The 14,586-nt window shown below is 36.3% G+C and overlaps 1 protein-coding gene and 1 long non-coding RNA gene across 12 annotated transcripts in view; both read right to left on the bottom strand.

The window, feature by feature from the left end:
* Positions 1 to 14,586, bottom strand: part of Ih (I[[h]] channel) — an 86,382-nt gene that overhangs the window by 36,869 nt on the left and 34,927 nt on the right. For all 11 annotated transcript variants that reach the window (XM_064137654.1, XM_064137658.1, XM_064137656.1 and 8 more), the window contains exons 3-4: positions 2,697 to 3,049; positions 1,048 to 1,318 (exon numbers count right to left, since the gene is read on the bottom strand). In XM_064137654.1, coding sequence (XP_063993724.1) covers positions 1,048 to 1,318; positions 2,697 to 3,049 — 624 coding nt within the window. The remainder of the gene's footprint in view (positions 1 to 1,047; positions 1,319 to 2,696; positions 3,050 to 14,586) is intronic.
* On the bottom strand, positions 3,076 to 10,635 carry LOC135171259 (uncharacterized). The gene is made up of 3 exons (XR_010300515.1): positions 6,120 to 10,635; positions 5,659 to 5,765; positions 3,076 to 5,525 (listed from the first exon to the last, which is right to left on the bottom strand). It is a non-coding gene; the product is annotated as an uncharacterized LOC135171259 (long non-coding RNA).

A 14,586-nucleotide genomic window follows, 5' to 3' on the forward strand; every position in this document is an offset into this window, starting at 1 on the left:
TTTTTTCCGGTAATTTAAACAATATTTTTCACTGAAAATTTAATTCTATCCTCAACTATTTATTAAAAATAAAGATTGAAGAAACTGGAACACGTGATAGTGCAATCAAAGAGAGTATTAACCGGGAATATAACAACTCAAGTGGATTTTGTTTTAATATCAAAGTTGTAAATCTTAATGATTGAAAATGTGGAGCAGTCGATGGTTTCGGGTACGTAGACATTAGTTCCTCGATAGTACATCGAATGTAAATGGTAAATCGACGACTGTCGGGCGTTGTGGCGCCTACGATTATCTAGGGTACCAATACACTGATATTTTTTAACACTCGGTATAACGGTTTCGTATGAATTTCAACTGGAGATGGATTTCGTGTTGCCAGTCTGATTCATGAATTTACATAATTCTCGTTTAATTGCCCACAAACTGGCCACCCACGCGTACTCTTTAAACCGCACGAAAGTGCATTCGCTTCTGCTCAGATTAACGTACAGATTTCATTCAAATGGACTTTCAATTCGTCCAAATTTTCCCCTTTTTCACCACTAAAAAATTCCCCAAAATACTCCTCTAACAGCTAATTAAATTGATCGACTTCCCTAGCAGGAGATTACGAATGCCCGACATTGGGCCGACATTCGACCAATGCTGGCGGACAGTCGGCCGACTGTCGGCACTCCTCATCTCCTGTTAGGATGATACGATCTGAATCAACAATAATTTTTATCGATCAATTCAATCAGTTCAATTTTTCCCCCGAAAAAAAAATCCAAAAAAATATTTAAAAATCCTCCAGTGACGGACACGTGACATAAAAATTGTGGATAACCGACTCACAACTTTCTTCTCATTCTCCATCAAAAAACGGTCCATTTTACCCCACTCATGCCCTAAATATACAGCAACAACTTCGTCTAGAAAACAAAATGATTGATCGTCCCACCAAACAACTCCACAACTGAATCCTCACATCACCCCCCACCCCCACCCCTTCTGAAGCTTTAAAAAAAAATATGTTTATCAACTTGAAGAGGAACCTGAACTCACCGAAAACTGGAGCAAGGATGTATGACCCAGTGACCAGCAGCTTTTTGCCTGATTCTTTCCTTCATGAGAGCTTTTTTACTACCAAATAATTTCATCGCAAGTTTGTTGTCGGTTGGTTGGAAGAGCGCCTGCAGTTGATTCTTGAGGAAGCTCTGTTTGACCTCTTGTCCAGGAAGTCCTGGGCCCAACTCCTCCTTTGGTGTACCATAGAGGGACACATCGTCCACTCCAAAATGTACTTTACCACTTCCTTTGTAATTCATTTCGTTGCCTGAAAACGAATAACGTCACGTTTTACTGTTATTATCTTGTTTCTGGGTATTGTTCGACTATCGGTTATCGATTTGGGTGATTGAAGGGGGGTGTATGGGGGGGGGGGAGAAAGAGAGGGGTTTAGAGTCTTTGGGTGCTGTAGTAGCTGACACAGGAAATTTTAGGATGAAAACACAACGAAACTGCACTAAACGCAGAATATTACAAGTCATAAAAGGTGGAATTGGATTTGGAGATTATCTCGTGGGGTAAAGCAGATCCTTCGGGATAAATCTGGTTCGTTGGATTCAGATAATGTTCCAGATACTGTTGAATGAAATTAGCAACAAGTTAGTAATTAATTCTCATTAATTTTGAGAATTTAGAACGAATTTATTGAGCTGTTGAGGAGGGAATTACGGAATCGTGGGAGGAACGTTCAGGAATTCGGGGAATCTAAGGTCCTCGGGGTTAGGGTTGAAGGAACCTTCTGAGGGTGTCTTCTAGGGTCATCAATCTTCCGAGATTAGAGGCGAATCGATGTCTGATTGATCAGGAAATCGAGACATATAAGATTTTACCAGAATTTCTCGGAAGAAATGCGAAGAACGAGACGAATCGATCGCTCCGTCGTTCCTCTGTAATCGAATCGATCCTGAAATTGCGAAGGATGACGCCCTTCAGGAAATGAAGGGCGACCCTCAAGTGGTACCTCACGTTCATAATTATGAACTCGAAAAAATCTAGCGAAGGATCAGAATCGAAGGAAACGTCTGCGGTAATTTTTATTGCTCCCGTTGACTCGAAATAATTTTGAAGAATTCCTCGGGAAATTAATTCCTCCGTTGACGAAGGAAACAAGAAATCATGTGATATGCGTGAAGGTCACTTAACCCGACTAATGATGAAATCTCGCCGACAGATCTTAACTGAAATATCAGAGGAATTCAAGGTCCAGTTTTATTTAAGACTCATCTCAACTCGCAATCGAGATTTCCTCGTTTCGCGGTAAAACGCTCCAATTACTTGACACCACTGATGAGGGCGTGGACCTAAAAAATGTTGTATCATGTGTCATGGCCTCGGGAAAAATTAGGGTGAGACCTTCTGCCAGTTGAGAAGGCGCGAAAAAGGGGGAGGAAAATGAAAAGAAAATTTTTTCATCCCGACAGAGCCCTAAAAAAGACCAAAAGGAACGTTGGAACGACTTCCCTGGCAGGAGATGATGAATGGCCGACAGTGAGCCGACATTTGGCCAATGTTGGCCGACAGTCGGCCCAATGTCGGCGACTCCTCATCTCCTGTTAGGGTTGTCTTCCAGTAAATATTCAACGGGAAATATTATTTATTCCACTCACAAATAAATAATATTAATTTAATTAATTGTTCGTAATTACCTGTGTCGTTAAGGAAATCGGTAATGAGAAGTGTCTCGTCGTCTAACGCTGTGACGAGGCTGTCTGTGCACGTGTTAGTATTCTCAATACTGATCTTGATACTGTCATCTTTGTTTAATTTACAATGATTATTCGATGATACATTGTTGACTGCATAATAATTGTTGTTGTTGTTTATACTAGTCTGATGACCAAGATGCTGATGGGGTGAACGGACGGACTCGGTGCTGCTGGTGTGGAGGCCAACCCCAGTGGTCGCCCTACCGTTCACCAGACGAAGACTCGGGGCTCGCCTACCACCGCCCCCGGATGCGGTACGCCCGCCCCCGCCACCGCCACCACCCTCGCCCTCCCTGGAACAATAAAATGGAGGGATGAACATTGGAGATGCTGAGAGATGTGGAGATAAATGTGAGTCGAATTTATTAATTTTTTTTGGGGATGCAAAAGACGTTTAGTTAATGCCCCTTAATTAGGATCGGTTTTGGGAATTTTTTTGGGGGTTTTCAACCCTCGGGGGGACCTCCCCGAATTTTTGCGACGCTCCAAGTCCCTTTTAAGGGTGAATTTAGGTAGTTTACACCCTCCAGTGTCGATTATTAACGACAATGAAGTGTAATTAATTAATTTTGAAAGCAATTCGATGATTTGTTAGTTAAATTTTTCGGATAATAATTTTTTTAAACATTTTGTTGATTTTAAATACTCGAAGTGAGTCGAATATAATCGATAATCGATAACAGCAGTCTTTGATTGATAAAAAAAATTATAACTACTAATTAATTAATAATATTCGTAAATAATATAAATAAAATTCTAAAATCATTTTTCTGACGCCCAAAAAACAATTTTTTTGCCAAAAATTTACAACTTCCGGTGCTTTTTTTTATTTAAAATCGAAGGGAATATTTTGTGCTTTTGAAAATATTTCTTCAGCATTATTCTTAATTAGATAATTATTCATTCTTTGTAAATACGTTGTGTTAAACTCATCCGAGGAAATTGAACAATGAAATTCACCCGGAGGCCATTCTCCAAGATTGGTTGAGCTCCAAGAGCTTTTGGTTTTTACATGAACTCAAATTAAATATCCCGGGTTTCACTGTGAGATGTGATGTAGCGTGATTGGTACGTTCACGGGGCAGGGAGATTAAACGGTGACCTCATTACATTATTTTTTTTTTTTTTAAACTATTAGTGTTATCGAGGAGACGGGCAAAAGTGTGGGCTTCAGCGGCTTTTTTTTTTACATCTCTTAAGTAATTCTGACTGCTAATGATTTTATTAATGAAGAAATTGGGGGGAAAAACAGTGGGACGCGGCGAAATGAGTCGACAGTGAGGGGGAGTGTCCCGAGGGGGGGGGAAGTTCAAGGCTAGTTAACTTACTGCATCAAAGTTCAAAGTCTCGGGTTGTGCACATGGGATTCAAATAAATTTTCCCGGTTTTAATTATTTTTTAAAATTGATCAGCCGAATAATTATCGATATTTAAAGGACCGCGGGGGGGAACGAATTGGGGTTTTTTTAATCGTTAATATCTTGGGAACCAACGATGCGATTTGGACGAGTCAGGGCGCGTTTTGAAGGGTGAAAAAATGTCTTGAAAATGGAAAAAAAGTTTAAACATTTCACTCTGCCGATTGGGAGATATTAATTATTGAAGAGGGGGGTCTCCGGCGGGAGGGGAAACTGGGAATAGAAATGCATTAGGAGGTGAATGGGGTGGGGGAAAGTGCAATGGTGGGTCTCATGGGTCATATATTTTCTCGGTAAATATATGATCCTCATACATATGTACTGTAACCCTGAATGCTCAGCATTCGCTGTCTATTTTGGGGAAAATCTCTCCCTCAAGTCGATGCTCTCTCGGTATTTTTAAATCCTAAGAATTACGGGAATTCATAAGGGAATTCATTTCGATGGAATGCAGGTACTGCAGTTGCAATTTATTGTTTTCCTTTATTCGAGTGAATTTTTTCTTATTTTAAAGAGGAGAGGGGAGAGGATATTTCCAGACGTTTCCACGAAGTGATATGACGCTATCGAAATCATTTCCTCGAAGAATTTATCCTCTAGGATATCCAAGAACTCCACTTAATCACTTTTCTGTCATTAAGATCAATTTTTGGAATTTTCATTTCAATTTTAAAGTTCAGAATTTAAATTTCGATCTTGAAACGTTAAAAATATTTGAAAAACCGGATAAAATTCACTTTTAAAGTGATTTTCCGCGGGGAATTCATTAACTAGTTTAACAATTAACATATTCTATATTTAGAATAACAATTTTGAACAAAATATTAGTGAAAATTGCTTTGATATCAAATTTTTTAGAAGATATTCTCGTGCAAAATAATTTAAAAATTTTTTAACTGCAAATAATTAATTAATTATCGGTTTAATTATCTCCCCAGATGTTTGGATGACCCTCGATGACATATTCTACTGCATCTCGATTGCAAAAGCAATATTTTCCTTGGAAATGTGGAATAATATTTGTCCCCAGGCGATTGATTTGAAATATTTTGCCAGTGGCTCAGTCTCAATTCGTCGAACTCTCGACATCGAGAGACACTTTTCCTTTTTCCTTCAATTATTGGAATTCTTTTATCCCAGGAGAATAAACAGGCGAAAATAAACCCACTGTCGTTGGGGTGGGAAAAAGGGGGGGGGGAAGGGGCTATTCTCGAACCGGATCATTTGCCACCAAACGATTCGTTCCATTTGGAGATGGGGCCACAGGTTGCACTCGTCGTGAGTTAGTTGTTATAGCTTATGGACTTTTTTTTTTAAAGCTCTTCTTTGGGAAATGGGTGAACCGTGAAACCTGGAACGAGTAGAATTTTCGATAGTTCAAATCCATATTTTATTTCTCCAAAATTTTACAAATTTTATCAGATGAAAAGATATTCCGTAAAATGGAGTTTAGAGAAAAGTGAGGTCAAGGAGATCGATTTTACCTTCGATTATCTCTGGATTGGCTGAGGGAATTCAAACGTTTTTGACGCCATTTTGTAGGTATTTGCATTGGCTTTAAGATGAGATGTGATTTGAGGAAATCGATTCACTGGGTCAAAAGTTATTCAAGATTTAATAATCGAAAGTTTGCGAATATTATTTTATCTTCAGAACTCCATTAAATGTCAATGAACAATTGAAAATGAAACAGGAAAATGAATCAACGGCAATTGTTGGTCGAATGCATGTCACGGAAATTAGAAACTCGATTAACAACTCCGGTCAACCGTAGAATCATTAAAACTGTATCGAATTTTTCATTGATAGAATAAAAAAGACGTCAATGTCGTGGAAAAAAATTACAAATAAAATTGGATAATAATTAATTGCGGGGGAATAATTTAATTTTTATTGTTTACCGACGATTATTCGTTAGTCAGATAAACGTCAATATTTATCTTACCTCGGACAATAATTATTACGTGAATTATTACATGAAGACCTTCATTCGTGTGGGTTCTTCCCTTCTGTAAAACTATTATTCCTCTCGTTGGTGTCAATTGTCCGAGCTACCGGGATGAGGCCCGTGACCTCGAGTCATCCGTTCACCCGAATAGAATTTTATGAAAAAAAATTGACGCACGTTTTTTTTCTATGACAAACACTAACGCTATATCACCGGTTGTCGCCCTTATCACTTCGTTTTTATTTATTTCCGGTTAAAACCGCTTGGCTCGAGTGTCAATTCAAATTTTCTTGTCCATCAGAGCATTCGACAAAATATACGATAAATTATTCACTTGAAATAATTTTTTAACGGTTTTATAATTAAAAAATAACAGAAATCAACTCAAATAAAATTAAAAATTACAATTCTTCGATCGTCTTCTGAAGTTTTTTTAAGAAATAAAAATTCTAATACGTTTTTTTTATTATTAAAATTAATCAGAATATTGAAAATGGGGGATTTAATTGACCTTCGAAACCGTAGGAAATATTCCACGAGAAAATATTCCACGAGAACCGGTAAAAAATAACTGAAAATCCAGTTTTTCAACGAAATAAAAATATCTGAAGTACTCGAATATCTTCTGGGGAATGAGAGCTGCGCACATCGCGTACCCAAATGCGTATTATATCGAACTGAATTGCTATTGAATGGAACATACCTGACTCGACAATAAAGTCGATTGATTTTGAATTGTCCGATCGACGCATGTTCAAACAATAAATCCAAACAGTAAACAATTTACCAGACAAAATAATCTGAGAATTTCACTCGTAAATATATTAATTTTCGGTATTTGTGGCACTTGATAATTTACTAAAATCCTGTTTCGATCGAGAATGGAATGTCGATGATGAATTGATACTCCTGCGTCATCGAATGTAATTAATAGTGCACGTGTGCTGAGTTTGACTCATACAATCAATGAATTGTTCGTTTTACCGTGTGATAGACAATTTTGAGGGAGTGAGAACACCAGGAAAATATAATTGTTTCAATTAATATGCATTTGATTAGTGAAATTTACATGAAATAGACAGATCAGGATTTATTTAATAATTAATAAGAATTATCGCACAGGAAATTCCGCGAATTTTCATTTATTTATGCACTTTCTGGTGCGAGGAAGGGGAACAATAATTTTTACCATAACAACTAAGTTGATTATATTTTTTAATTAATTATCACTCCCCTTTTATCGAAGAGAGAAATAGTTGAACGATAAACACGTGAATTTTCGTAATTCCCACGTCTCATTAACATGATTAATTAATTATTTTCGAAGTCTGTCGTTCCCTTGTGATTATTAAGTTGATAAAATGATTGAGAACTTGAAAATTAATAATTATTTGGGTAAAAAAAATAGGAAAAGTCACTCATTTCCTCATAATTTTGAAACTAAATTGTTTACGAAGTCTTGAATCAATTGAATGGCTCTAAATAATTATAAAAAATTGGAAATATAAACAATCAAAATCATAAATTGCTATTTCAACGTACACTGAATGTAATTAAAGCCTCGACGTTTGGAGAGTTCGTTCGATTTATATAAATGAATGAATTGTTGTTTTTCCCATGTGATAGAAAGTTTGGAGAGAGCGAGGAGTCGAGAATTTTTGCAAATACACACTTGTTTATTTTATGCAAATTTAACTGGTGGAATTTAATGAACAAATATCGAATGAATCAGTAAATATTCTGTGGACTTCAATTAAATGAACTGAAGTCTCTTGAATTTGCAAATTAATAAACATTTTCGTGTGAGAATATCTCGACCTTTTCATTCTCTGGTTAATTATCATTAATATGAATTAGAAATTTTTTTTTCCTGTCCCAGTAGTTAATAGTTATTTATGGAACCCCTTCGTTGATCCAACAATTAAATAATCGAATCGCGAAAGTAGTTCAACAGATAAAAATTGGAAAATTATGGGAGAAAACAATCGTAAAACGTCTTACCACCGCGGTTCCTTTTCCCCTTGAGACAGGAAAATGGATAATTTTAGTTCGTTTTCATTTAATATTGAACCGGAACTAATAAATGTTTATCGACGTGTAAACGTCACTCGAATCTAAAAACGATAAGGAATCTGTCGACAAAAATAATGACAGCATTCACTAAAATCACGTTTTGAATCAGTAATGGAATGTCGATGATTAATTGTTGGTTAACGTCACCGAATGTAATTAATGAAATCGAGTTCGAAGTTATTCATTAGCGCAGACGAATATTTATTTATTTTATCGTGTGATAGAAAATTTCGAGACTCAGGAAACAAGAATTTTAATAATTTCTAGTTCTCTCATTTTCTAAAATTCAAATAGTAAAATTAATTAGACCCGACGGGCAATAATTAGAGTAATAATCACTTGATAAGACGTCCCAATAATATCAGCAACAATTCAATAAATTTCCTTCGAAATCCCTCAGTCAGAAGAGCAAAAAAACATTTTAAAAATCATTTTCAATTCCATTTTTATTTATATGAACCAAATATATAAAAAAAAATTATTTATACGGTTTATATATTTTTTATATATTTAGAAAACATATAAATATATCATCCCAACCCCGGACATTCCGTAAACGCATTTATCACTTCGAAAAACATATTTTTTTTAAAATAATCAACCGAACAATTTTTTTTTTCAACATTTTCCTGATGGAAACTATTTATTTATCATCACCAGGACTTAATAACCTCCGGCAAATGGTCATATGATGCGAATAAATAGACTTCAACTCACTTCATTTAGCGAAGATAAATAAACTCTTTCATCAATCCAAAAAGAATGGCCTTGAAATAATTAAAAATCCTATCGTGTCCTGAATAATTTTCAAACCGTTATTTCCACCGATTTCTAACCTCCCCCCCCCCTCTTCCCCCTCGCAAATAGTCGCTCTTTTATCTATTTTTCATCTACGCAGCTATCGATATAATTATCATAATCGAGAATATTCCAAAGATTCGATGCAACGCGAGAGAAAGAAATGGATAACCACTGGATAAAACAATTTATTCGATGGAATGAAACGAATCGTTTGAGAATTGTAACAACAGCATTAAGTCTCGTGTCTTATTTCATGGTATCGCCAATACAATGTGGAATATCACGCACAGCTGCATTAATTCAACACATGTTAAGACTCGATGAAAGAAATTAGCGATTGGTGAGAGGCTCTCGATTTCGAGTCGCGATTCTGTCGTTGAAAATCGTGCGGTGAAACGATTTATCGGGGGATATTTTTGGAGTTAAAAATTTAATCTGATGATTTGTTGTTTTGTTATATTGTTTATGTATAATTAGATTGAGGGGAGTGATTTTTAGGGAATGATAATGAGTAATAATTGGGAATTTTTTAATTTTATTGCGATATTTTGTGGTGAATTAGATACAGAAAATATTTAATTGTTTATTTGAATAATTTTATGGATTAAATAGTTACTTTGATGTGGGATTATTAGTGTATCATAATTAAATTTTATTTATTTATATTTTATTTATATAAAATTTCGGAATTTTCTGTCACGAAATGGGAGTTTGATTTTGGAATTTTTGAAAAATTGAAATTAAATTTTTGCGCGATATTATTTATGCGATTTTAATACACATTAATTGTTGTTTTTATTTAATGGTTAAGGGGAAAATCAGAGAATTGTTTATTATATCGTGGTGGTTTAGAGATCTAAAGTTATCTGGCGTCGACCGCACGCACCAAAACGTTTCACTACTTCCTTCAACCATTGCAAAAAAAAAACCACAAACATTCCCACTGTTTTGTGTTGGTCAAGTGGTGTGAGTGCCTCTGATTTCGAGTTGGAATGTTCACTCGCCAAAAATAAATTACAAGAAATATTTTACGATAAGATCTAAAAATATGGCGGAGCAACGAACTTTTCTTCTTTAATTTTTCAATGTTTTTTTAATTTGCTGTTTCTTGTAATTATTTTTACGTCTCCTCATTGTTTATGGATTATAATGACGTCTCTCGCGGTCATTTTTAGAGTCACAATTATAAATAATTAAGGAATTATCTCGGGAACTATCGGATTTTTAATTTTTATTTTTAGAATCGATTGCACGTGAAATACTTCACTTTTCTCTTTAATTATTTAAAAAAAGGACCAATTTAATACAAAAAAAGATTACAAATGGAATGAAAAAATCGAAACCGAGAGTTCCCGAATGTGGAAATCAATTTTGCCTCGTTAATTTCCAAAATTGTCTCACAATTAAATTTTCACTTCAAAAAATCCCCAAAAATCATCAAAATTTAATTACAAAAATGACTGAAAAATTCAAATTCAAGAATTTCCGATTTTCAAAGTCAATTTCCCCCTCGTTAATTTCCAAAATTGTCGCAATTAAACCTAAATCCCCCCACCATATTATCTCTCCCTCACACCAAAACTTTCCACTTCTCTTTTTCATTAAAAAAAAATCCCTAAAAATCAAAATTTCATTCACTTCCAATCAATACCTCTATGATCGTCTAGAGTAGTTGGTCCATCACGATACGTTTCACTATATCCTCCACCAATTGACAAAAATGTCGACGTGAATTCCCACTGTTTAGTATTCCCACTTGTAAATTCCTGAGTCAGCTCCCTCCACTTGTCACAAAAATACCGACACTTGCATATTTTCCTTTCCTATAATTCACCTCTCAACACGTTTAATTCCCCAGAAAATAGATCTCCAATACTTCACTTGTTCAATCAATACGGATAGAAAAATATCGAATAATTCAGACAAAGGCCTAATTAATTAAAAATTAATTTACTATTTATTCTAGAGACTTCTAAATTAGTGTGAATTTTTTTTTATCACTTTTTGGTTATTTGTTTACCGCACACGTGCAGTCTTCGTGAATGACTGACTTAGCCCAACGAACGAAGAGTTTCTCTCTGGTTGAGTTAAGAGAACTCAACTCACGGTCGTCTCTGGCCTGGGCCCCCGCAGGACAGCAGTGGAGCGCCGACGGAGGAGGGATCCCCCGCGCAACCCAAACGGATTGAGAATTTTAAGCGAATGGTGGTGGTAGGGGGTGACAAGGGGGGTAGGGAGGTGGATGGTATCCGAGGGGGAATCGTCCGCTTCCCCTGACTTAACCCCTTTTGCAACCTGCTGCCGCATCAGACGCCGGGTTACGGTGACCGCGCAGTCGGCACTCGGGGCTCCCCCTGGGTGACACCTCCAGCTGCATTATTCAGGGATTATTGTTTATTTATTTATTTTTTAGAAGAAATGAATGAGATTCAAATGCATTCCGGGTGAAATATTATTTTATTTGGGGGAAAATTGAAATTTTTGGCGCGGGAGGAGGTGGGATGGGGTGAAATGCGGTTTGGGGGGGATTTTCCTGCAGGAAAATTGGGGGGGGATTTTTTTTTTGGGGGTTGGGGGGTGTGTGAGGTTGTTGGATTTTTTTGGAGGCGACTGGGGGAGAGTTCAGGAGTTTTGGGGAATTATTGGAATTTTGGGTTTTGGAGGTACGGGAAATGGGGAAATTTTGGGAATTTTTTGGTCTTCGGAATAGGTTGATGATGATTTTTGTACTTTGATCGGTGATAAACTCAAAAATCTGTAACTCAAAAAAATTTCATAAAAATCGAGGAAAATTGAATCGTTCCCTGATATTTATTGATTTTAGTATTCGATTCATCGAAAATTCCGAACAAATAAATCGTATTTGAACAATAAAAAAGGAGTGACGGGAATGTTAATTTGTTAATACTATAATTTATTAAAAAATCGTCAAAAGAATTTGGGTAAATAATTCAAAAATAAATTCTGTCAAATTAATCTCTTCAGAATAATTTTAAAACGATTTTATTGACCTTTTCGTTACGCCAAAAATTCCCGGAAATTTCTGATACTTCGGATGACACGAATCCATTGTTAATAATAAATTGAGCGAAAGTGGAGGGGCGTGAACTACCCCATGAAAAGTGTAGCAGACAGGCCATTTTACCCTGGATAATTTAAATTCTGCGGAAGTCGTTGGTCAAAGCAAAATGTAAATGCCACTGGAGTAGGTTTACACCCCCTACATGATTTTGTGGTAACAATTGCTGAATGTTACCCCCAAGTTTTATGGTCAGGGTATTTTCAAAGCACTTCATCCCTTGTCAGGACTTCCCGGACGATTCAAAAGTATTCCTTTCGATTTCAAAGTGTAAATTACCGACCCGAGGACATTCGTTCATGTCCGGTGAAGGGGGTGGGGGTTAAATGTGGGCCAGCAGGGGAGATTGATGTGGTGAGTGGAAAAAGTTCGTAGTCGATCCGCCAACTTTTGCCCGATTTTTTAAATTTATTTTGTCCCAATACCATCGGAACTCGCGTTTATCTTCACCATTCGTTACACAGATGGCGGGACAATACAGAGCTCTGCATTACCCGCGGAAAAAAAATAGTTGGTTTGAAATATGGGACGGTAATTAGCAGGAGAATCCCCTAAAAATTATTCGAAACTGATTTTTGGGGGTTAAAAAAATTTCTGAAACTGAATTTCGAAAGAACTTGAGTTTAAAATAAATTATTTTCCAAATGATCTTTGAGACGTCATTTGTCGATCAAAAGCCCTTCATAATTAGTCAATCAATACACCCCCCTGTTCGTCTACCCCCTAGAAGTGTCCTTGAACAACTCGAGATGATGGAAACCATTGATCGACGTCGATTATCATAAATCGAGACGCGAAATCACACGATTTTTTCAGTTTTCTTTCTTTTTGAGGTACGATTATGTCTCGCTGTCATTAAAAAAAAATTGTTGGCAGGAATTTGACAGTTGGGTAAGCGTAAAAGAGGTGGATATAGACATAATCGTCGCTCGTCTATATGTCTATAAAATCTGGTAATCTATTCTATCGATTCGACGGATGTCTGTTCTAAATCTGTATATTCGCCTCGTGCATTCGCATGGATATGGGTACATAGCATGTGAGCTGGATATGTAGGTCACTAGACTACACCACCACATGTCTATCCCGCGTTAACATTTTTTCAAAACCTCCCCCTCTCCCTGGATTAAATAATAAATTAATATTAAATAGCGAGCGATAAAGAGAAAAATCGGAATAATTGAGGTATTTGACATAAACGAGGCGCCGTCTGTCAAAATAAAAAAAATTTTGCAATCAGTTAATCACCGGACGTACCCGGAAACTTGTAAAATTGATAAAAAATATTTGAAATATTTTTTTGGAGAATATTATCGCTTATCGATTATTTTTTATTACTTAGAAATTTCGTTAGAAGGTCAGACCCGACTTGACCTCCATAACGTCGACTTTCCCCATAAATCGATGAAACCAACAATCGATTATCGCATCGCAACGATCACATGACTCGTTTACTCATAAAAAACCAAAAATTTTCCGATTTTTCCTTCCGATCTCGGGGAAATCGATAAAAAACGAGACAAAAAATGTTTTATATTTTTTTTTTAATTGAATAATATATCGACGTCCGATATAATTATACGAGAGTGCATGGCTCCATCTCATTGCGATGTGAATCGATTCCCAATCCCCAATATATATTAATTTTGACCTCACCCGGTATGACCTTCTCCCCTGCATTTGAATAACGATTACCCAGTGATAGAGTTATCTATAGACCCGAAGTGCATGAGAGGGTAAAAAAAATCGGCAAATGAAATATTATTTATCGCTTTAATGTTAAGTACAGAACAAAGTTGTTTACGTGACGAGAAATATTTATTTCAGGGAAGGGTAAGGTCACGGAGGGTTGACAAGACGACGGTCTAACGTTTGTCGAGGTTAGGGTAACAATGGCATTCCTAAGGCGGCACCCCCTCATTAAAATATTTCTTTACTCCAGCGCAATACCCGGGGTGGTGGGGGAGGGGGAGACCTGGAGAACACGCAAATCTAATCTCGAGGAATTTATCGCTGAAATTATTTGTTTAGCGCAATTGCAGAGGTTTTTACTGCTGAGCCGTCGCTGAGGTGCACAAAATATTCGTTTTCAGTCTCTCAAAAATTGAATTTATTACCTCCGTCTGATCACATACGTTCCCCCTCCCCTTAGGGGTGTAACAATGACATTGAAATCGATTTTTATCGATTTAAATCGACGAATATTCGATTTTCGAATTTATCCAAATTGAGGAACACGAAATTCCCTCGCGAAAATCCCCTTAAATTACGTAAAAATTAATTATTTTACTTTTGCATAAATTAATTAATTAATTCATGACTTTCAACATCAACAACTAGTGTACTATCTCGTGGTATAAACCTCCAGTGATCCTCGTGCAAATTGAATTTATGAATTCACTATCACGAACCCTGAATATTACCACAACACTGAATAATTAATATGAGATTAATTAAGTGGTTGGTGGTGTGCATAAACGTTCGATACATTTTCATTGGGTTGAGCTTTAA

The sequence above is a fragment of the Diachasmimorpha longicaudata genome, chromosome 19, assembly GCF_034640455.1.
Source record: "Diachasmimorpha longicaudata isolate KC_UGA_2023 chromosome 19, iyDiaLong2, whole genome shotgun sequence".
NCBI lineage: Eukaryota > Metazoa > Arthropoda > Insecta > Hymenoptera > Braconidae > Diachasmimorpha > Diachasmimorpha longicaudata.